We start from the raw sequence: 25,066 nt of genomic DNA, 5'->3' as shown, positions 1-25,066 counted from the left end.
GGCGTACAGCAAAGTGAATCAGTTACACGTATACATATATCCACTCTTTTTTAGATTCTTTTCCCATATAGGCCATTACAGAGTATTGAGTAGAGTTCCCTGTGCTCTATAGTAGGTCCTTATTAGTTATCTATTTTATGTGTAGTAGTGTGTATATGTCAGTCCCAAATCTCCCAATTTATCTCTCTCCTCCTTTCCCCCTCCCCGGTAACCATAAGTTTGTTTTCTACATCTGTGAGTCTATTTCTGTTTTGTAAATAAGTTCATTTGTACCATTCTTTTTAGATTCCACATATAAGTGATATCATATGATATTTGTCTTTCTCTGACTTACTTCACTAGTATGACGATCTCTAGGTCTATCCATGTTGCTGAAAATGACATTATTTTGTTCTTTTTTGTGGCTGAGTAATATTCCGTTGTATATATGTACCACATCTTCTTTATCCAGTCCTTTGTCGATGGGCATTTAGGTTGCTTCCATGTCCTGGCTATTGTAAATAGTGCCGCAATGAATATTGGGGTGCATGTGTCTTTCTGAATTATGGTTTTCTCCAGGTATATGCCCAGGAGTGGGATTGCTGGATCACATGGTAGCTCTATTTTTAGTTTTTTGTGTGTGTGGTACACAGGCCTCTCACTGTTGTGGCCTCTCCCATTGCGGAGCACAGGCTCCGGATGCGCAGGCTCAGCGGCCATGGCTCACGGGCCCAGCTGCTCCATGGCATGTGGGATCCTCCCGGACCGGGGCACGAACCCGTGTCCCCTGCATTAGCAGGCGGACTCTCAACCACTGCGCCACCCGGGAAGCCCTATTTTTAGTTTTTTAAGGAACCTCCATACTGTTCTCCATAGTGGCTGCACCAATTTACATTCCCACCAGCAGTGCAGGAGGGTTCCCTTTTCTCCACACCCTCCCCAGCAGTTATTGTTTGTAGATTTTTTGATGGTGGCCATTCTCACCCGTATGAGGTGATACCTCACTGCAGTTTTTTTTTTTTTTTTTTTTTTTGCGCAGTACGTGGGCCTCTCACTGCTGTGGCCTTTCTCGTTGCAGAGCACAGGCTCCAGATGCGCAGGCCCAGCGGCCATGGCTCATGGGCCTAGCCGCTCCGCGGCACGTGGGATCCTCCCGGACCAGGGCACGAACCCGTGTCCCCTGCGTCGGCAGGCGGACTCCCAACCACTGCGCCACCAGGGAAGCCCCTCACTGTAGTTTTGATTTGCATTTCTCTAATAATTAGCCATGTTGAGCATCTTTTCATGTGCTTTTTGGCCATCTTTGGAGAAATGTCTCTTTAGATCTTCTGCCCATTGTTTGATTGGGTTGATTGTTTTTTTGATGTTGAGCTGCATGAGCTGTTTGTATATTTTGGAGATTAGTCCCTTGTCAGTCACTTTGTTTGCACATATTTTCTCCTGGAGTTTAGCTTTAAATCTAGCCAGGCGGTCCACCTTCTCTTTGCCACCTGCTGCCATTGAGATTGAGGGTAGAGGCCTCAGCCTCGGGTTTGACCCACCTGCAAGGGTCCTGGGCGCCCTTCCCCCCAGCCTGTGGGTGCAGTGTTAGCAGTTTTCCAGCAGCGTGTGTGGCGCAGGGCCCCTGGGTTCTCCCTGCATCGGACAGCATTCTGCTCCCCAACTTCCTCCTGAAGTGTGACAGTGATGTCACCGGCCTCTCATGGTTTTGCCAAGTGGCCTTAGGAGATTTCAGGCATGCTAGCAGAGTCGCAGCCTCCTCCGACTGCTGGCCTTTTAATAAGACCAACAGTAAGTAGTTAACCCTGCCACTTTTTAGCTGTGTGCCGTCTTCTCAGTTCCTGAATCTCTCAGGGCCGCAGTTTGCTTGTCTGTAAAATAGAGGTCATAGTCATACCATCCTTGTTGGGTTGTTAGGAAGATGAAATGGGTGAAGACAGTGCCTGGCACGCTGTACATGGGTACTGCACCTGCTGCTGTCACATCATCGTTGTCGCCACCACCGCAGCCATTGTCCTCCTCGTCATCCTCACTAGAGAGAGATCATAGCCTTGGCTTTGGCTGCCGTGGACTTGTTAAGGGCTCCCAGATCCAGCCGACCCGCCCAGACCTGTCTCTTGAGTTTCTGACCTGTTGTCCCAGTAGACACTGGACACCTCCACTCAGATGTCTCCCTTGCAGCTCACGTTCAACGTGTCAAGAGTGAATTTCTTACCCTTCTCCTCAGATTGGCCCTTCCTCTCCTGTCCCCTGTCGTGGCCAGTGGTCTCACTGTCTGTGTAATTCAGATGCCCAGCAACGTAGGTGTCACATTTGCCTCCTCTCTGTCCTTTGTTCTCTGTCCCACTCTGAGTTAACCACTACATCCTGTCAGTTCTCTAGGCTGAATCTTTTAAAGTCTTTCTCCTCTTCATGCCTATGGCCTTTGGGACTTGGGTGTCACCTTTTCCAGGGAGCCTTCTCCATCCCCTTGGAGCTGGATGGGATGTCTCCTTTGGGTCCCCATGGCCTTTCATGTTTAGCTTGTACACTTTCGCTTTCAGTGGGCTCTCCAAGGGCAGCAAGCATCTCTTATTTGCTTGGCATCCCCATGTCTGACACAGGGTCTGGTCCCTAGGACAGCTTGTCAGTGTTGGTGATGTCAGCAGATGTGCCAGGGTCTCCCACATCTCCGTGCCTTGGACGTCTTGCTTCCTCTGCTTGGTATTTTCTTTCCCTTCTTAGCTGCTTGTTTGGCTCCTGGATTCTTCAACACGGAGATCCCCAGTCACCTCCCCTACCCCTCTGCTGTGTTCCCATCACATCCCTGCATCTCCTGACCATTGCACTCGACCACAATGTATGGCAATGGTTGGTTTTTATTTTTCTCCCCAACTTGAAGGCAGAGAGTGTTTTTCATCTCCGTATTTCCTTTTACACAGAATTTACCAAGTAAATTTTATTTTTTCTATTTTTTATGTTAATAGTGAGTACCTTTAATACTTATTTATTTATTCATTATTTATTTATTTATTTTGGCTGCGCCGGGTCTTAGTTGCAGCATGCGGGATCTTCACTTGCAGCATTCGGACTTCTTAGTTGTGGCATATGGATTCTTAGTTGCGGCATGCATGTGAGATCTAGTTCCCCGACCAGGGATTCAAACCCAGGCTCCCTGTATTGGGAGCGTGGAGTCTTACCCACTGGACCACCAGGGAAGTCCTAAGTAAATTTTTCTTGAATGGACGAAAGGTTGAGTAGATAGATGGATAGATGGGCAGATGGAGGGAAGAATGATTAGTACACAATATGACCTTCATTTGGGTTACCTAATCAAAACAAATCAGAGCAGAAATATTTAAAATAAGTAGAATTCAGTCTGTTGTTCCACTTGTACTCCCATTCTAAAGGTGTCCTTGTTACTAATACAATGTTATTTATATCTGTTTACTTTTAAACGTTTTTCTAATAAGAACAACCATCATCATTTTCATAGGGCATTCTTGCTGTGTGGTTTTTTTTTTTAGAAGCTTTCCCAAGCATTCGAATATATGAAAGGAAGGGATGGTTTGTATTGATAATATACATTGTATATACTCTTATGTGTTCTCACTCCTGTTGATTTTTGAGACTTATCGAAGTCAGAGCTGTTTTATTGCATTTTTTTTCCTTCTCGGTTGAGTGCTGAGAATTTGATTCCATGACCAAATTTAAGATGCAGATTGCACGGCAGGTTGCGTCTTGGCTTTCTCTTCAGTTAAGGTCAACAAGCATCTCTCTCTCTCTGTCTCAGGTCAGTCTAGAGCATGAAGAGCAGAAACTGGAGCTCAAGCGTCAGCTCACGGAGCTGCAGCTCTCTCTGCAGGAGCGCGAGTCTCAGCTGACAGCCCTGCAGGCAGCCCGGGCAGCTCTGGAGAGCCAGCTCCGCCAGGCAAAGACAGAGCTGGAAGAGACAACAGCGGAAGCAGAAGAAGAGATCCAGGCACTCACGGTAGGATGAGTGTAGAGCTGAGAATATTTGCTCACCCTCAGAAATGCCAAGAGAGAAAAAATAAACCAGAGAGATGCTTAATGGGAAGAAAATTGGCTTATGTAGGCTGCTTCCTGTTTGGAATTCGTAAACTAGATCAACTGGGCAATATCTGAGCTTTCCTAAGGATCTTGAAAAGTCCCTCCTTTATTTATGCATTTCCCTCTTTTTAAAATAATCATCACTATATTTTAAACTTTAGCTTAACCAAAGTCTGTTTACTTGGGTCTCCTACTTTAGTTTTCAATAAACATTAAAAAAATAATAATCTTATATCTTACAGTAGTCTTTCTACCATATTTTTGTTTTTGTTTTGGTTAACCTCATTTGTGTTCCTTTTTTTTTTTTTCAAGCTGTAGATCCTGTTTTGAGTCTTTATAGTATGCATTTGGTAGGTTCTGGATGGAAATGATTCTAATGAATGAGAGATTGTTTCTCTAAAAGGGACCTGGCTTCCCTGCTTTTTCTGAGAGACTGGTTTGCTCACATGAAGAGTGTTCTCAGGAGGTATATTGTTGGTGGGCGGCCCCTGGATTTAGACCTTAGTTCTTTGTGCAAGTCTCAAAATGTGACTTTGTTGGCCAATCTCCCACAGTTGATCCTTCTCACATGGACTGACCCAGGCTAACAAAACTGACAGAATTTTACATGTAAAAATGCCAATTTACCAGCTTTACAGAGGGAAATACAACCGCCAAGTTGACCAGGATAATGTTCACATTCTTCCCCTTCAGAGAAATCTACTTATAAATCCCATTTCTCTTGGAAGGCTGCTTGGTGGACCCGGATTCTGGGCATAGAGAGCTGAATGAGTTTAATGGCTGGTATCAACCAAGTGCATACATTTCTAATGGTAACATACTGTACTTGCCAAGCGGACGGGCACACTCATGCCTGCTGGTCAGGGTGCCCGCTTCTGTGGGCAGGGCACAATGCAGCTGATGTTCAGAGTCTTTTTCAATAAGGTACCAAATGGGTATCTTATTCATTCTGATTCATTTTGGATCCTGTCCCCATCTCCATCAGCAAACACCTCTAAACATCTCTTAGGTTAGGGTTACTTCTGCAGATGATCACACACTTCTGTTGCTTATGATTTACCCTGTTTAAAACTAATACGTGTGTGTATGTATATATACATACACACACACACACATATATATATATATATATATATATTTTTTTTTTTTTTTAAACTAATTTCCTTCTTAGAAGTTATCTACCACTGTTGGGTGTTTGGGGACCAAATTGAGAACGTGATCTGAGAGTGCCAGGGTCTTTGTGGACCAGCCCAGGATACAGGGCCTTCCAGGATTCTGGGGACACAGAGTAGCTCCTTTGTAGAAGGTGCTTGTGCATCGTCGATTTTCCAGGACTTATGCCAAGTTCAGATATTGGTTGCAACCTTAGTTTCCAGTGTTTTCTCTATGAAAACACTCATTAAAGGATGCCATGTGCCCCCAGTATTTGGTTTGGAGAAAATAGTGTCTCTTTGTTTATATTCTGCCCTGTTTCAAAAATGGATTGGAAACAGTTTGGAAAGATACGAAACAGTATAACACATAGAATAAGAAAGAAAAGTCTAAGAGAAAAGAAGTCATAGAAGAAAAAAATGGAGGTAAGAATGAAATGAATATATACGCCAAGAAGGCGTATACACTTTCTGGAGTGGGGTGGATGTGGAGAGAGACAGCCAGATGGCATTTCTTAGCTGCTACAAGAGACACCTAAAATCCAACCACTATTATATTTAATGCTTTGTATATTAACACTTCCCCCCCGACATGAACCACCCCAGCTCTGAAAGAAGGAGACGTCAATCGTTTAATCTGTACTTAATGAGTCCTCACTGTGCGCCTAGTGCTGTGTCTTTAGCTTTTGCTCCCCAGGGGACTGGCCTGTAATTCCTCAAATCCTTTTACCTTGGAGTGGAGGAGAAGGAAACATTTACCTCTCTACTCTGTTGGAATTGGGAGGGAGGCGGTGGTCACGCGTCTTACCCTGCCCGTTTGGAAGGAGGAGGGTATACAGTAGAGCTTGTGTCGCTGCTGTTTATCTGTGGGGAAATTAGTCTTTCAGTCCTGTCTTGCTGCTGGTTGGAATGTGCTGTGTCTAATGGCTGCTGGACGCCTGCACGGCAGCAAGTCACGACTTAATTTAGTCAGATGAGATCACTGCCTCAGAGCATCTTAAAAAAAAAAAAAAAGAAAGAAAGAAAGAAACAAACCTCCCTAGGTCTGGAAACTAGGGCTCTACGACTCTCACAGATGAGGATCCCTTGGAAAATAGGGCTTGTTCACAATGATGACAGGAAAGTGCCTTTGGTCAAACATCTGTTCGTAAGCCCATCATGCAGGAATCCAAACCTCGCATCAGTTTGCCTCAGTTCAGTTTGAAGGCTGTGGGTTTTTCCTCTTCCCTCCTCTTGATTATGTCCCATAAATCTGGTCATGGGCCACAGGTGGCTGTTGCCTGAATGGCTTTGTTGAATTTGTTCTGAAGAATGTATTTTCTGAGAGAGAGAGAGAAAATGGTCACAGATGCAGTACCCTGACTCTCCCTCTCTCATTGTTCTGGTCCAAGTTCAGACCCCACGTAAGCATCAATCAAATTCAACCAGCTGGATCTAAAATCATCTCCTAGGAGGCTTGTTTGCTTCATAGCAGGCTGTTTTATCAAGAAAAGGAAATAGTCAAATGGGCTGTTATTGCTTTAATTCTAAGAGGTGGCCACCTCCTCACCTGGGAGGGGAGCAGTTACCCTGTTTGGCTTCTGCCTCTGGGCCAAAAATTGATGGAGCACAGTTAAATGGAAGCTCTCCATTGAAGAAGTGTGGCAGAGGCCACCAGTTGCCATTGTTGGTCTTCCTCAGGCTTTCTTTTTTCCCACTCTCCCTTTACCCACCCTGTCAATTGCATTTGCATTGAAATTCACTGGCCATTAAAAGCTGAGATTGAGTCAAGGTGGACAGCAACAAGAGAGTCAGATTTAAACAAAAAGTCATGCTTTTAAGATGCTTCAGTGCTTATTGGTGGAAGAGAGAATTTTCCGCCTGGAATTGAAATTTATAACTCCATGTAGAGACTTCCCTGGCGGTCCAGTGGTTAAGACTTCGCCTTCCAGCGCAGGGGGTGTGGGTTCAATCTCTGGTCGGGGAGCTAAGATCCCGCATGCCTTGGGGCCAAAAAACCAAAACATGAAACAGAAGCAATATTGTAACAAATCCAATAAAGACTTTAAAAATGGTCATCAAAAAACCTTAAAAAAAAAAAAAAAGACTCCGTGTAGTGCCTTCTTCTGTGGAAGAGAATTTGAGCTTGCACACTTCATTGCATGCAGACGTGCGATGTGATGGGAGCGTTGCTCTGAATGGGGCCGCGGGGTAGAGGAACCGTGTGGGCTTGGTGCCCACCAGCATGGCCCCACGAACACGTTTCATGTCCCTGTCCTCACGTTCTGTTACTCATTTTGTTAAATGACTAATGCTGAATAATCAAGTCAAAAGCTAGAGACACTCCAGAAAGGGCTTCTCCCAGCAGAGCGTGATGGTGGGACCCCAGAGTCATCCTCTTTGATTTGTTAAAATCATTAGTGCACGCTCTCTTTTTCTCTTTTACATAACTATCAATTGTTGTATTGAATTAGTAACCCATCGGCATGATAGGCGAGATGTGAAATTGGGTCACTTAAGGTGACAGTGTTGCTTGGTGCCTGCCTTCCCAGGGAAAGGGGTGGATGTGTGGAAGCCTGTGTTCTAGGATCTTGACTGTGGATCCCAGAAGGCGGTCAGACACCTAAACACATGTTTCCTTTTCACAGTTCTACAGGTATTTTCTCTCATCAAGGTTGCATAATAGTTCTCTTTTCTTCATTCCTCTTGTAACTTTCCTTAAAATTAAAGAAGACATAAGTACTCCCCAAAGTGAGTGCCTCTCTGGTTTCCAGGATGCAGCCTGTCCCTTCTGCCTCTTGGCACCCAACCCCTAGGTCAGTGGTTCTCAAGTTGTGGGGGGTGTCTGTGGCTCCGTGGGGGGTCCCCAAGTTCAGGTTATTTTCCTAATAATACTAAGCTGTCATGTGGCGTTATTCATTGTGTTAACATTTGCACCGATGGTGCAAAAGCAATACTTTAAAAAGAAATAATAAATATTTGAAAAAATCTGCTTTAACTTCTAATGTGGTTAATAGAGATAGATATAACTCACATAAACAAAAGCCCTTTGGGGTCCTCAGTAATTTTTAAGAGGGTAAATATTCATTCCCTGTAGCTTCTAACACCTAATTAACACTCAGATATTTCATTGAGAGAATCCAAAGCTTGTCTTACATATTTGATTACCTTTATATATAATGTGACCTTTTGCTTTTTGTGCATTTGTTTTACAGCTTATTTCAAAGGAACATAAAACATGTTTCTTGCCATTTTAAAGCTCAGATCAGTTCAATGGTTGTTACAGTACTTCCAGCAGTCACAACAGTCACAGCTGCATTTTGTGTTTATGTTTCAGTCAATAATAAATCAAAAGCCATAATGATGGTAGTTCCTTAAATTATACCCTCAAAGAGGAGTGTTGTCAGAGTGACCCAAAGGCCTCATGATGGTAAATTATAATAGAAATATTAGTGATTGAAATTTCAGGCTACTGTGGGGCAGTTAGGCAAGTTTCTACTGGTGTGGTATTATTTGGAAACTTTTCTATTAGTCAGAAAGTGCAACAGGTCTTCTATCCCTCAGTCTAGGCCAGAAAGCTTTTTTATAATCATTGCTTAGGCTTTGAAGAAGTTAACTCCACCTTCAGCTTCCTGTTTCTGTCTGAGTAATTTCACACCAAATAGTCATTTAGAGTAGAGGTTGGCAAGCTATAGCCAGTGGGCCAAATTTAGTCTGCTTCCTCTAAATAAAGTTTTATTGACACACAACCACACCCATTTGTGTACATATTGTCTGTGGGTGGTTTTGTGCTGTGAGGGCAGAGTTGAGTAGTTGTGACAGAGACTGAGTGGCCTTCAAAGCCAAAAATATTTACTATCCGATCCTTACAAGAAAAAAGTTGTTCATTCCTGCTCTAGAGTTTACTAACCTAAGGATTCTTCCTTTAGGATACTCACAGATGAGATTTATCAGTGATACAAATAGCCACGTTCCTAATTTGGATAAAGTGTATTCTTGCCCCATTAAATTAATAAATCTCTCATATCATTATTAGGCAAAAAACAGAGTTTTGGGGAAAAATCATAATCTATTAAATTAGTTCATGAAAATAGGGGCTAATTATTTGACTTGATACTAAGTGATAACTCTTAATTTATGAATCTGTAAGTCTGTCTGTGCAATTACTGATTTTTGTTTTGTTTTACATTTTTCCAGTCCTCTTCATTCTTTTGTGTAGATTTAAATCTCTGGTTGTCATCTTCTGCCTGAAAGACTTCCTTTAACATTTCTTATAGTACAGATGTGTGGGTGGCAAATTCTTTCAGCTTTTGTGTGTCTGGAAAGGTCTTTATTTCGCCTTCATTTTTGAAAGACATTTTTGCTGGGTATGGAACTCTAGGTTGACAGATTTTTGTTTTTGTTTTCCTTTCAGTACTTTAAAGATGTTGCTCCACTGTCTTCTAGCTTACTCCCCTCCAAAACCCCTCCAACCTCACTGGGAGAAATCGTTCTTCTCTTTGTTTCTCTATAAGTAACTTGTCTTTTTTCTCTGGCTGGTTTTAAACTTTTTCTTTCTTTCTTTCTTTTTTTTTTTTTTTTTTGTGGTACGCGGGCCTCTCACTGTTGTGGCCTCTCCCGTTGCGGAGCACAGGCTCTGGACGCGCAGGCCCAGCAGCCATGGCTCACAGGCCCAGCCGCTCCGCGGCACGTGGGATCTTCCCGGACCGGGGCACGAACCCGTGTCCCCTGCATTGGCAGGCGGACTCTCAACCACTGCGCAGCCAGGGAAGCCCAAGCTTTTTCTCTTTATTACTGGTTTTAAGCAGTTTGATTATGATGTGATTTAGCTTAATTTCCTTCATGTTTCCTGTGCTTAGGGCTCGTTTAACTTTTTGCATCTATGGATTTATTTTTTCGTTGACTTTGGAAAATTTGTGGCCATTATTTCTTCAAATATTTTTTTCTGTCTCACTCCTGCGCTCCTTCAGGGACTTTGATTACATGTGTATCAGGCTCCTTGGAGTTGTCTCACAGCTCATTGATGCTCTGTTCATTTTTTACGTCTTTCTTTTTTTTCTTTGTGTATTTCATCTTGGATAGTTTCTGTTGCTATGTCTTCAAGTTCACTAATCTCTTCTTCTGCAGTGGCTAATCTGCTGTTATAAACTTAAAATATAAATCTATGGCAAAATAGACATATATAGAGAATACATCACAGCTAAATTAGGTGCTGAATTTTTCTTTTAAATTTATTTATTTATGTATGTATGTATTTATTTTTGACTGCGTTGGGTCTTCATTGCTGCACATGGACTTCCTCTAGTTGTGGCGAGTGGGGGCTACTCCTCATTGCGGTGCACGGGCTTCTCACTGCAGTAGCTTCTTGTTGCAGAGCATGGGCTCTAGGCATGCAGCTTCAGCAGTTGTGGCACTCGGGCTCAGTAGTTGTGGCTTGTGGGCTCTAGAGCACAGGCTCAGTAGTTGTGGCACACAGGCTTAGCTGCTCTGCGGCATGTGGGATCTTCCCGGACCAGGGCTTAAACCTGTGTCCCCTGCATTGACAGGCTAGGTGCTGAATTTTTGACTTACTTCTCTTATAGACCTTTTTCTTTTTTTAAAAAAATGGAAGTATAGTTGATTTACAGTATTGTGTTTCTGGTGTACAGCAAATTGATTCAGCTACATTTTTTAAAATATTCTTTTCCATTTTGGTTTATTCGAAGATATTGAATATAGTCCCCTGTGCTATACAGTAGGACCTTGTTGTTTATCTATTTTGTATATAGTAGTTTATATCTGCTAATCCCAAACTCCTAATTTATCCCTGCCCTTTCCCCTTTGGTAACCATAAGTTTGTTTTCTATGTCTGTGAGTCTGTTTCTGTTTTCTAAATAAGTTCATTTGTATCATACTTTAGATTCCACATATAAGTGATATCACATGATATTTGTCTTTCCCTGTCTGACTTACTTCACTTAGTATGATAATCTCTAGGTCCATCCATGTGGCTGCAAAAGGCATTATTTCATTCTTCTTTTATGCCTGAGTAGTATCCATTGTGTATATACCACATCTTCTTTATCCATTCATCTGTTGATGGACATTTAGGCTGCTTCCATGTCTTGGCTATTGTAAATAGTGCTGCTATGAACACTGGGGTGCATGTATCTTTTTGAATTAAGAGTTTTCTCTGGATATATGCCCAGGAGTGGGATTGCTAGATCATATGGTAGCTCTATTTTTATTGTTTTAAGGAACCTCCATACCGTTCTCCATAGTGGCTGCATCAATTTACATTCCCACCAACAGTGTAGGAGGGTTCCCTTTTTTCCACACCCTCTCCAGCATTTATTACTTATTAATCTCTAATAGAGATGATTTTTAATTTTTTTTAAAGCGAAGGACCACTTTTTCCTCTGCCTCAAACTGGATTCTTCTTTGGGCTTTCATAGCTAAGCAAATGGTGCCGTAATCTACCTTGTCTTCCAAATCAAAAGTCCATTAAGGAACCCTTGGCCCCCATGTCCATCAACAAGTCTTATTACCTGTGCTTCCAAAAGAGATCTCACCTCCATCCACTTCTCTGCATCTTTTGTCACGTCCAGCTCCAAGCCACCATCCTCTCTTCCTTTAATGACAGCAGCAACCTCCTCAGTAGTTTTTGAACTTCCTTCTACATTTGTCCTGTTTTGATCTGTTCTTCCTGCAGCATCCACAAAACGATAACCAGGCCATGTCACTCCGCATTTTAAAACCTCTGTTGGCCTCCAATTAATTGCATTTTGAATGAAATCCAAACTCTTTTCTTGGCCTTCAAGATTCTTAGTCTGGGCTTCCCTGGTGGCGCAGTGGTTGAGAGTCCGCCTGCCTATGCAGGGGACACGGGTTCGTGCACCGGTCCGGGAAGATCCCACATGCCGCAGAATGTCTGGGCCCGTGAGCCATGGCCGCTGAGCCTGAGTGTCCAGAGCCTGTGCTCCGCAACGGGAGAGGCCACAACAGTGAGAGGCCCGCGTACCACAAAAAAAAAAAAAAAAAAAAAAAGATTCTTGGTCTGGGCCTGCCTCTCTACCATCAGCTTGGGCCACATTTTCCCTCTTTTGTTCTTTGGCCACAATCCACAGAAGAATACATTTTACCTTGCAGTTTCATACAAGGGATCCTATATACTGAGTTTCAATGAGTTTTAAGGTAGGTAATCAGGATGCATCTTATAGCCTGTATATGATTCTGTAGTCATAAGGACATAAACATGTCATAGTTTCCTTGGCAGTACTTCTTTTTCTTAATGTTACGTAAAATTGTGGTAAATCTTACGATTGATAGCAACTTAAACTTGATGACTTATGGTATCTGAAACAAGTTTCCAACAATGGTGCTTACCTTTACTCTCCAAGGTACATTCTGATGTTTTCTAATGTATCCTGTTTATTCCATTTCATTGGATAAAACAAACCAAAAAAATTTGACTTGACATCTTCACTCTTGAGTCACAGCTTGAAGTGTAAAAAACTGCTCTAGCCACTCAGGTCCTTTTTTGTTCCCCAAATGCACCAAACCCTTTCTTGCCTCAGGGTTTTTGAAGATGCTGTTCCCTCTGCTCTTTTCTGTTCTTTGCATGGCTGGCTCCTCATCATCCTGCAGATTTCAGTTTGAATGTCAGCTCTTCAGAGAAGCCCTCCTTGACTGCCCCATCTAAGTGAGTTCTTTTTCTCCCCCCTTATTCTTTTTCCCTAGGCCCTTCATAACACTTGTCACTTTTCCTTCATAACACTTGTCACTGTTTGTAATCCTGCCCTTGTTTATTTTCTACCTGTCCACACCAGAATGAAGGTGAGGCCAGATATGCTGTATCTTGCCATAGTGTCTGCCATGTAGTATGTATTCAAAATATCCTTGTCAGCTGAATGAATGCTACTGGTTTAGAGCGCCTCTGCCTTGGTGAAAATCTTTATATCTACTTCAAGGTCTACGTAGTGTTTCTGAATCTCAGCAGCTTTGGATTTAATTTTTCAAAAGTCCCTACTTTGTCCTGGCTATTGTCCTGTATATGCGTGTTTGTGTCTTTCTTGGGAGAAGCCGCGGGAGCGGGGGTGGGCCAGTGGTGGGCAGCCAATTGGAGGGAAGAGGAAAAGATTAAGAATGGGGAGGAAGGGCTTCCCTGGTGGCGCAGTGGTTGAGAGTCTGCCTGCCGATGCAGGGGACACGGGTTTGTGCCCCGGTCCGGAAAGATCCCACATGCTGCCGAGCGGCTAGGCCCGTGAGCCATGGCCGCTGAGCCTGCGCATCTGGAGCCTGTGCTCCGCAGCTGGAGAGGCCACAACAGTGAGAGGCCCGCGTACCGCAAAAAAAAAAAAGAATGGGGAGGAAGACAAAGGAGAGTAAAACTTCATCCTATGTTTTTTTCCTTTCTTCCACTAGTGCCTAGTTTTCATCTGAATGTTAAATATATATTTGTACAGGGTGTGATGTGTGGTCTAAATAGTTAATGTTATTAATAGGCATTGTGTATTCCTGTAACTTTGCTTCTCCTGTTGGGTATGACTTGATTAATTCTTTGAAAAAAAGGTGCTGGGGCAGCTGCAACAGCGTTCTTGGCTTTTTTAGACCAATTGTGATTTTCTTTATTTGACCCATAGCATGTAGAATTGTATTCCACCCTATGAAAAATTTATAATCAACTTCTTACCTTTTAGGCACATAGAGATGAAATCCAGCGCAAATTTGATGCCCTTCGTAACAGCTGTACTGTGAGTATTAACCAAAGATGATGAAAATAACATGAAACTAAAACTGAGAAGGAAAGGGGGACATCTCATTCTAATATCAGTGACTGATTTTTGATACAAACTTTCAAATTGAAGCAGTTAATGCGGTCAAACTGATTTGGAAGTTTCTGAGCCTCAGATAACTTCAGTGTCTTGTGTTCCTGCCAGTTTAAAAAAAATTAAACCATTCTTCATGTTTGGGGAAGGCTTGTTGGAATGGTCAAAATAATTCTCACTGCAGAACCACTAATAGATCTCAGTAGCTGCAACAAAAGTCCCATTGGCGCTCCCCTTCCTTCTCCAATCTAGAAGGTTCTGTCTGAGACTGGCCCCAGATGGTAAGGGGCAGTTAGACATGTCAGGCTTCTCCACCCTACTGCCTCTACAGAGAGGGAAGACCAACAAGTTCTTCTCCTGAGCAATCTACAAGTGTTAACTTCCTAACAGGCAAAATCTGGCTTCCTAACATGCAAATTCAGAATCTAGGACTCTTTGGGAGTCGTTATTTCTATTGAGAGAAGTCAATTCCAGGAGCAGATAAGCATCATTCATAGGTTATGTAATAGGGTAGGATCAGTGGAAACTCAGAGTCTATTTTTGATCAGAGAGAGGGATTAAAATAGGCCCCTTTCAGAAGCTAGGGATGTTGTCCTTATTCATGGTTGTACCTCCTTTCTTTGGTCCTTTCATTGCTCTGTTACCTCTTTAGGCAGTTCTCAGTCAGCTTGTCTCCATTTGTATTGTTTGCATCTGTAAATTTCCAGAAACACCCCTCCACCTCCTATAGGCATATTTTCTTTTCTTGTAATGAACTTCTTTCCTCCTTACCTACTATAAATGGGGCATTAAGTCCTGGTATATGCTCCCCCCCTCTTGCCCCCTGCTTCATTTAGATATAAAATGCACACAACAAAGTACATGAAGTGCAACTAATATTAAGCATATAGCTGGATGGATTTGTATGTGTATAGACAACTTGTGTAACCACAACAAAGATCAAGATACATAACTTTTCAGCTCCCAGAATGTTCCCTCCTCTCCTCTTCCCATCAGCATCCTTTGCCCTAAGGATAACCAGTATTCTGACCTCTGATACCACACCTTAGTTTTTCCTGTTCTTGAACTTCATATAAATGGAATCATAGAAGATGTGGTCTTTTGGGTTTAGCTTTTTTTGTTACTTAAATTGTCTCTGAGGTTCATCCATGTTGTTGCATCCATCAAGATTTTGTTATATTTTAATTACGGTGTTGTGTTTCCAGTGTGCGTATAGAACTGAAGTTTGTTTATCCATTCTCCTGTTGATGGATGTTTGGGTTGTTTCTGGTAGGAATAAAGCTATTAGGAACTTTCTTGTACAGGTCCTTTGACGGCTATAAGGCCTTGTTTCTGATGAGCATATACCCAAGAGTGGAATAGCTAGGTCATGGAACGTGCCTCTGTTTCACTCTAGTAGGTACCTGGCAGATGGAATTTAGGTCTATTTCCTGTTGCCAGTGGCTGGATCTAGGGTGAGCTTGCCTTAACATTATCTGTTGATTTCTTCCCTTCCTTGAGGAATTGATGCATTCTGTTCCTCTACTCTTTTGCCTTACTTTTTTAGTTTCTTATTATCTTGGTTTCTTATTTTACACAAGAGTTATTTGCTTATATTACATACATGTTCATAAATGATCACTGAATAAAATATAGATCATTTTAGGACTGTGACTTTTTTTTTTTTTTTTTTTTCTTTTTTGCAGTATGCGGGCCTCTCACTGTTGTGGCCTCTCCCGTTGCGGAGCACAGGCTCCAGATGCGAGGGCTCAGCGGCCATGGCTCACGGGCCCAGCCGCTCCGTGGCATGTGGGATCTTCCCGGACCGGGGCACGAACCCGTGTCCCCTGCATCGGCAGGCGGACTCTCAACCACTGCGCCACCAGGGAAGCCCTGTGACTTTTTTTTTAACATTACTATTTTTTCCTAAAATAAACTTGGATGCATTTTAAATGTGTACATCAGTAATCCTGTTCCATTCATCTGGAGTTTTCTTTTCTCCTTTTTTCATCTTTTTTTTTAAACATCTTTTTTTTTTTTTTTTTTTTTACAGCTTAAGGAATAATCAGAGTATAATAACCTGATGAGTTTTAAAATGTGTGTATATTTGTGAAATCAGCAAAACAATCAAAATAACAAACATAGTCATCACCCTCAAGAGTTTCCTTGTGTGCCTTTGTAATCCTCCCTCCCCCCCCATTTTTAAAATTGCAAGTGTAGTTTTAATGGAATATACCAATATGTAGAACAAATTTGGTTACTTTCTTATGTAACTTTTGTACTCTCTTTATCCCTCCAATTTGCTTTTTCTGGCACAGTGACTTCTAATCCTTCCTTTACTTACCCCTGGTATTCTGTGAAGAAGCCTTTGGGGGCCTCTCCCAGTGGGAGGGGGAACCCAAGAAAGTGATCCCCACCCACATTTCAGCTAGGGCAGCTGGGTAGCTTGGGGGTCCAAAACACACGCTCTGGAGTCAGATAGACTGGTTCAGATTCTAAATTGGTCTCTTGGTAACCTATGTGATGTTATACTCCTGAGGCTCCATTTCTTTGTCCATGAAATGAGATGACATTGTATGTCCTCAATCCAATACACCATTGATTGTAAGATGCATAATTCATTTAATTACTGCTCTTTGCGGGGCTGGGTGAGGGAAGAGAGACAGCTGCTTAGCTGCAATATACATTCAGATTTCGGAAACAGTAAAACCTAGGACACACTGAGTCAGTCATAGAATCCGAAACTTGGTAATAATACCTGGGGTTCCTGCAAGAATTAGACGGTGCCTTGGTGTTTGTACAGGGCCTGGCCCACAGAATGCACTAATCAGTGTTGGTTGCTATTATCATTTTATTATATTGGATTTACCACAGAATCTTGTGTAGAAAACGGTCCTGCTCCTTAAAAAAGTTTGAAAACCACCACTTTAGAACAACACTTGGCAGCAATGGTAGATCTCAGTTATACTTTCGCAAGTTCAAAGGCTGCTTTATAGACACTTTAGGAGAGCGCGATAGATGTTCCTTGCTCGTTGGTGCTGTCCAGGATTGTAGCCGCTGGCAAATGTCATCTTTGTTACCGGTGGGAACTCCTATAATAGCTCAATCAATTGGAGCTCCCAGTTAGCAGCTTTTAATAAGCTCATGAGCAGTAAGATTTTCGAGCTCAGGCCATTTCTATATTTTGAAGAGATTTAAAAAAAGGACTTGATTCAATCTGGCACCTAAAGCCCTACCTAAGTCTGTTTTGGAGAGGAGTTGGTGGGCCAACATATGACACGGTTTTAATTATGAATCAATCTGTCAGCTATAAGATTAAAAATAAATAATATGCAAATAGCTGCCTTCAAGAAGGAATGAGGCATTAAAATAGGATGTCAGCCCTGTGTCTTTTCAGCCTGATACTCATTGTCTGACTGGTGTCTTCACCCCCGACATGCTCTTGGACATTTACCAGGTAACATTCCCTCTGCTGGTTGCCCAGTCAGGTGTGAGAGGTAACATGTATCTCGGAACCACGAGGTGTGCTTAAAAAGCAACTGATAGAGATCTTTAAAAAAAATTTTTTTTGGACACTGAGAGTAGATAATTTTTTTATATCCCTGTTTTCTGTTAGAATTGTACCAAGATCTCTTATCTGTAAAGACAGCATAGAAGAAAGCTCTGCTGGCTCTTGCATTATGAAGCTATCTCCCTCATCTTTTTTTTTTTACCACTAAGATGGAATCAGCCTTGCAGTTTATCTTTCCTGCCTTCTATCCTTGGGGTTGAAAGCTTAAGAGACTCATAATACAGGAAACAGATCATTTGCCCTTGGTGTGGAGAGAATATACCCACAAAGTAGACCTAAGAATTCTCTTTGCTTATAACCTGGTTCAAAATCACAGACAGCCCATTATTCTTTTTTTTTTTTTTTTTTTTTTAAACCATGGAGATCATTAATTTACTGGCTGTGTCTCAGGTCCGCCCAATATCTGTGTGTGTCTAACACTCTGGCAACTCCAACAGAGCCACAAGCTCAACGTGTTACGGCTTTTGGGCAGGAAGGACATACGAAACGTCCGAATGCGCTAACATGCTTTCACGAGGCCTCGGCTGCTTTCGTGCAAGCACCTAATCCTCCTCTTGTCAAACAGGCAACATAGAGATGATGACAGAATACAGAGCCAATCATCACAAAGTGTGAACAGAAGTCAGAGACCCCTTGAAAACAGGGTGACGACAGGAAATAGAAGGACTCTTCCTACTCCAGTGGCCAGTCGAAATGAGAGTAGTAATCTTGGCACCTCCATGACTTTCTTCGAGTGTTTCTTCTTTAGCACTTTATAATCTAATTTGGGGAGGAGGAGAAGAAGTGACAGAAATGGGCTTATTATAAATTGCATTTTTTTTTCATGAGTCAAAGAAAGGGAGTAGGTACCCAAAGGCTTAAATATGTCTTTGAATGACAAGTAAATTATTTTGGCAGCATATATATTCTTATGTGGGTAGATTTTCTGTAGTCTGTTTGCTCCCCATGGGGCACCATTGGTGCCTCAACATCTTGGTCACTAATTTTTATCCCATGTATTTCACATGATGTGTTAAAGTAGAATAGCACGCAAGAAAAAGCCAAAACATTAAAACCAGAGCAACAGAGGAGGTAGTCAATATAGTATTTACCTCCGTGTCAGGTGGAGAAACCAACCCAGCCAAGTTCAAGGTGGCTTATTTGGGGCTTCCAGAATCCATTTTATAGCGCAGCTTCCAGGCCAGTTTGCCGCATCAGTCTTGTTGTTTTCCTTTGGGGGCAGAGGTAGAAGGAAGCACAGTGGAGACATTTGCAGTCTAGGAGGAAAACCATCTTAAGGAATGGGTTTACTGCATTGTTTACTCATTGTTTCTGCTTTTGGGAGATTTAACCATGTCACACAAAGGGTGATACAGGGTTCCCTGTGAGGCAGAAGTGCCTGCTAGGAGTGACAGACTTGCAGTTCTTTTCATTTTTTTTAAACCCTGATGAAGGAGGTTTAGCCAAGCACCTGACCAGATAACCTTTATTCCCCCTCTTGTAGCTGATAGCGTTACACAAACCGTAGGAATTAACATGGCTTTTGATATTAAAATACAAATTACTAGACCACTTACTGCATTAAAAGCTCATCAGCACAGTTAACAAAATGAAAGGCTGTGGCCACATTGAACAGATCTACTTAATTGACGTTCTTTAATTCTTTGTGCCTAGGAAGATTTTTTTTTTTAATTGATAGTCAAAATAGGTTAAAATAGGGAGTTAGTCATGGAAACAGTGGCAACATTTCAGAAACTAAGTCTACTCTGGGTTTGAAAATGGGAAACAATTAACCATAGGCTCAGAGGCATTTCCTTTTAATTTACTCCTTTTAGTTATGTAAAATTTAATTTACCGCCAGTGCGCCTCATTCCAACTATTATTAGAAAATTGCCCTTAAACTTCTAAAGTATTATATATAAAAGCCCTTTGCAAGTGCTGGTACTAAACCTCAGCAAAGAGAACAGGAAAGCTAAATGCGCTGATATTGAAATCATTCTGCCATTGAGCAGGGAAATCATTTAGTAAAACCAGATTAAATCTCTCTCAGTAAAATGACAATTTCATATACATGCCTTCCCACTTTCTGATAGCCAGCTGCATAATAAGAACCATTTAAAGTGATGCTGTCATACAGTATTATTTTTCAGGATTATTCTGAGAGTCCCTTAAATTTTTTTTTCTTTTGTTGCATGAACTTAAATTTATTACCTAAAATATTATTAAAATAACTCTTAGTGTCCTTCACTCAGTCTTCCGTGATAAGAACTTTCTTTTGCTTTCTAAGACTGTTTCCCAGGATAATGTCCTGTAGATGGTGTCCTGGGCGTTTTAGCTTAATTAGCAGATTGTGATACCAGTCTCTCTACTATTCCTCTTTCCTCAGTTTGCATTTTCCACATTCTATTATCGTCCATGAACTTGATCTCATTTAAAGTTGCCCCTTCCATATGGCAGGCACTTTTGATTGATTTGTTTTTACCATATTTTCCCGATGAATCCTGAGTCAGAAAAGAATCCGAGACATTTCTTGTTCTTCCACAGCATATGTGTGTTTGGGCGCCAAGGGGGCGGGTGTGGGAGATTGAGTTTGGCTCACAGGGGTTGGATGGGCAAACGTGAGCTGCATACTGATTGTCATTATCATGTAGGTTCAAGTGCTGATGGCTCTAGAAGCAATTTCTCATTTCAAATCAACTTGCTTGCTGCGTAACCGGATTCCTTTCCTCTTAGGTAATCACAGACCTGGAGGAGCAGCTAAACCAGCTGACGGAGGACAATGCTGAGCTCAACAACCAAAATTTCTACTTGTCCAAACAACTTGATGAGGCCTCTGGCGCCAGTGATGAGATTGTACAGCTGCGAAGCGAAGTAGACCATCTCCGCCGCGAGATCACGGAGAGGGAGATGCAGCTCACCAGCCAGAAGCAAGTAAGGATTGTAAACAATGTCAGAGACTTCCCCAGGAAACTTGGAACCCCTTTAGATTTTAGAGGAGGTGCCAGTTGCATCTCCCCCAAGGGTTTTCAGACTGAGCCTGTCCAGTAAAAGGGCTCTTTTTTATAATCATGTCTGTGTTTGTTTGTTTGTTTTTTTGCTGTACGGGGGCCTCTCACTGCTGTGGCCTCTCCCGTTGCGGGGCGCAGGCTCCAGACGCGCAGGCTCAGCAGCCATGGCTCACAGGCCCAGCCGCTCCGCGGCATGTGGGATCCTCACAGACCAGGGCACGAACCCGTGCCCCCTGCATCGGCAGGCGGATTCTCAACCACTGTGCCACCAGGGAAGCCCATGTCTGTGTTTTGAAGGCTTGTGGGTTTTAAAAATGGCTTTTAGAAGTGTCTAGTTGGTTTGGGGTTTTTTTTTTGTTTTTTGGCGGCTCCGCACAGCATGCAAGATCTTAGTTCCCCACCATCCCTATGGAACCCGTGCCCCCTGCAGTGGAAGTGCAGAATCTTAACCACTGGACTGCCAGGGAAGTCCTTTGTGTGGTTGTTTTTGATTTTGATTTAAAACCATTAAAAATAGAATGCTTCTGTGAGCCACTTTATTTTTATGTATTTATTAAAAAAAATTCTTTTTTGGCTGTGTCGCATGGCCTATGAGATCTTATTTCCCCTACCAGGGATTGAACCCTGGCCCTTAGCAGTGAGAGCTCAGAGTCCTAACCACTGGACCGCCGGGGAATTCCCGAGCCACTTTATTGTTAAGTGTGGTCTCTTTTCCCTGGTCTTCCTCCTGGTTCTTTCTATAAGATGACGGCAGAAATGGCCCTTCATCCATTCTTGTCTGGTCCCCTCATTCTGTAGGAGAAAAAGATAGTGTCTTTCAGACCATAGTTAGAAATTCCTGCTTTTCTGAAACTGATCTGACAAAAGTAACATCTGGGAAATCCTCATTTGATACAAAGCACAACTCAGTGATACTGATTTGCAGACGATGGAGGCTCTGAAGACTACCTGCACAATGCTGGAGGAGCAGGTCATGGACCTGGAAGCCCTGAACGACGAGCTGCTGGAAAAAGAGCGGCAGTGGGAGGCCTGGAGGAGCGTCCTTGGTGACGAGAAGTCCCAGTTTGAGTGTCGGGTTCGAGAGTTACAGAGGATGCTGGACACTGAGAAGCAGAGCAGGTGGGCCTTCCTGTTGGTAGAAAGCCAATGGCAGGTGACAGCAGCAGGATCCAGCTCAGAGCTACCAGCAGGGTAACCGATTGTCCCAGCTTGGCCAGCACTGAGCAGTGTCCTGGGACATAAGACTTTCAGTGTTAAAACTGGGAGACTCTTGTGCAAACCAGAATGGGTCTGTCATCCTCATTGTAAATACAGACAGTGCCATTTGGCAGTAGATGGTGACCACTTACCCCATGCAGGGCCCTGGGAGTCAGCAGGGAGAATATCTCAGTGCTTTCTTTGTAGAAACTCTTTTCTCGGGTTTCTAATCATTGTGACCATGAAGCAAGACCATCACTGTTTCTATCCTGGTCATTTGTGATGCAGGTTTGCCTTCTACACCAACCTTGGCATTATTGACAGTTTGGGCCGGATGATCCTTTGTTGCGGGCACTCTTCTGTGCGCTGTAGGATGCCGAGCTGCACCCCTGGGCTTGCCCCACTAAACCCGAGTAGTGGCTCCTTCCTCCTGTTGTGACAATCCAGAACATCTCCACACATTGCCCAGTGTCCCCGGGGGGGCAAAATCACCCCCAGTTTGAGAACAACTGCTCTATAAGAACAGTTTTTTTTTTTTTTCCATTTCTTGGTAGGAAATAATTTCCGGTAGTATCTTTTCTCTGTGTTCCCACAGTCCTCCCAGCATAGAATTCCCTTCCTGCCGGGGTCACAGGTGTGAGGGTTGTGTACTGCATGCTGCTGGGGATGCTGTTTGCATTGAAGACGTCATAGATATGAAGATTTATTATGACAGTTTAACATCTCACAGCAGCAGTTTTTGCACTAACAAAATCAGTATATTATGACAGTTTACCAACAGATGGAAGTAAACAGTCTTAAAGAACATGTGCCTTTCTTAGTTTGTGCAGAGACACCTACGGGCTGGTATTCGCCCCGTGGCTTCATGTCTGCCCAGCTGAATCCTATCCCTCCCCCCATAACCTCGCTAATATCACCTTCCTCTGAAACTTGCCTTCCTGCGGTACTCTCAACTCCTTTCTTTTGGCTGCGTTGCGTCTTCATTGCTGCGCGCGGGCTTTCTCTAGTTGCGGCGAGTGGGGGCTACTCTTAGTTGCGGTGCACGGGCTTCTCATTGTGGTGGCTTCTCTTGTTGCGGAGCACGGGCTCTAGGTGCGTGGGCTTCAGTAGTTGCAGCATGCGGGCTTCAGTAGTTGCAGTGCATGGGCTCAGTAGTTGTGGCGCACAGTCTCTAGGGTGCGCGGGCTTCAGTAGTCGTGGCTCTTGGGCTCTAGAGCGCAGGCTCAGTAGTTGTGGCGCACGGGCTTAGTTGCTCCGTGACATGTGGGATCTCGGACCAGGGCTTCAACCTGTGTCCCCTGCATTGGCAAGCAGATTCCCAACCACTGCATCACCAGGGAAGTCCACTCTGAACTCTGTAAACAAGATAAACTATACCTGGAAATATTTATCATTTATTAGGACTCTATCAGATTCATTTTAGTATTTCCCACATTTGCTTGATCATAAAGTAGACTCATCACTGTCTTGGATGTATAATCTGTGCTAAATCAAACTAGAAAAGACTGGAAGCAAAGAGGACCTATAAGTTTCAAGAGAAACTGGTAAAAATCTTCCCCTTTTAGACATCTTCCCATTTAGGGTACTTGCTGATGTAAGGGGGCTGCTGGTTTAAGACCTTCTGTTGCTGTTTCCCTCCAAACTCTTGGGCTCCCCCGTCCTCACCATACGTTCTGGCTGCCCTCACACAGACCCCCTCCCTCCCACCTGCAAGTCCAGCCTTTATGCCAGCTGTTTCTAGAATCCTTCAGAGACAGTTTTGGGGACGGAATCTGACCATAGCATCAAGAAATTCACAATCACACGTGGAAGGTGTAATCATGGGCTGTGCTTGGGAAGACATTTCATGTATACTTTCAGGGGCAATTGTGAAAGATCTTGGCTACCCACCCCCGTTTCTTTCCTCCCTCTATTTTGGTATTATGTGGGACCTGAGATGAGTAAAATATAATTCTTAATTGTCTTCAAGAGGCTAAGAGTCTACTGGAGGAGGTAAACTACACCTAAAATAGAGAGTGGGCTGTGCCAGGCGAGAAATACCTTTATGCTCAGGGGACAACAAGGAGAGGTTGCTTCTGAGAGGGAAACTGGGAAAGGTTCTATGGTGGACGTGGTCTTTGAGTTTACCCTTGAAGTCTGAGTAAGATTTGGATTTGTTGGGTGGGGAAGGAGAGCTGCCAGTGGAGGAGCCTGTACAAGCCCAGGTGTGGAAGCAGCAAAGCATAAGACCTAAAGGGGGGAGGGGCAGTGATTTTTCTAGTTTGCTTCCAGTTTTTCTATTCTTTCACCTTATTTACAGATATTGATACATCTGTCAGGTTCAAGTTTCAGTTTCTTGAGGAGCACCCAGAACACTTCACCTCTTGCATGTACTTTAAGGAGAGGAAGTGTTTGCTCACATGGGGCTTTGCGTGGCCCTCCGCACCCTGTGTTCCTTCAGCAGGCCCTCATTCCCTTCCTGCTCCCGTAGGAGGGTGTGACAGTCTTGTGACGTCTTCTCCAACCCAGTTGCATTTGGAAAGATGCCTTATCGCCTTCAGCCTTTCCAAGTGCATATATATTCACAGGAACTTTACCTGTGAAGAGTATTTTTACCCAGGGCCTAAAGTGGGTCACATCTTCACTCTGAACGTGGTCAGAAAACAAGACATAATTCAGAACAAGGGGTTGGGTTGGGTTGGGCATCTCGCCAGCCCACAGTCTGTTTGGTTGTTTAGCAGGGCCCGAGCTGGACCAGCTCCCTTCCTGCAGGGCGGCGATGGTGGGGCTTCTGAACGTGCCCATATTTCCCCGCAGGGCGAGGGCCGATCAGCGGATCACCGAGTCGCGCCAGGTGGTCGAGCTGGCAGTGAAGGAGCACAAGGCTGAGATTCTGGCCCTGCAGCAGGCTCTCAAGGAACAGAAGCTGAAGGCCGAGAGTCTCTCCGACAAGGTCAGCCCCTGTCCCTCCTGCCCTTTAGATACACGTGTGCACCTCCTTTTAGCAGGTGTGCCTGACACACAGTCACATGCGATCAATGGTCAGCATGTTTCATAAACAGAGTCGTGCGATTATGCTTCCCTGTGGGCCGCCCTCTGTTGCCAGTAGCGTGGGTGAGGGGGGCAGGTATTAGGGTGTCAGAGTCGGTCAGTGACTTCCTCACATCTGCCTGTCAGGGCCCCTGAGGTCGGGATTTTGATCTGGGTGCACGACACTCTTGCTTTCTGGCATTTGATTTCTAGACGCCTTCATGGGTCTAATGTCGAACATCCTTGGGGAGCGGGGAGTGTTGAGGACTCATGCTCATCCCATTGCTGCAATGACAGGAAGCCTCAGCCTCTCTGGGTTCTAAGTCCAGGGACACGGTAGGATCTGAGGATGGTGCA

The 25,066-nt window shown here is 43.6% G+C and overlaps 1 protein-coding gene across 1 annotated transcript in view; it reads left to right on the top strand.

Moving 5' to 3' along the window:
• The window catches only part of CIT (citron rho-interacting serine/threonine kinase), a 169,668-nt gene that overhangs the window by 114,722 nt on the left and 29,880 nt on the right, over positions 1-25,066 (top strand). Inside the window, exons 22-26 of the mRNA XM_065889532.1 lie at positions 3,752-3,949; positions 13,838-13,891; positions 20,229-20,426; positions 21,429-21,622; positions 24,497-24,632. Coding sequence (XP_065745604.1) covers positions 3,752-3,949; positions 13,838-13,891; positions 20,229-20,426; positions 21,429-21,622; positions 24,497-24,632 — 780 coding nt within the window. The remainder of the gene's footprint in view (positions 1-3,751; positions 3,950-13,837; positions 13,892-20,228; positions 20,427-21,428; positions 21,623-24,496; positions 24,633-25,066) is intronic.

The sequence above is a fragment of the Phocoena phocoena genome, chromosome 13 (genome assembly GCF_963924675.1).
Source record: "Phocoena phocoena chromosome 13, mPhoPho1.1, whole genome shotgun sequence".
Lineage (NCBI taxonomy): Eukaryota > Metazoa > Chordata > Mammalia > Artiodactyla > Phocoenidae > Phocoena > Phocoena phocoena.
This window is presented reverse-complemented; position numbering and strand designations above follow the sequence as displayed.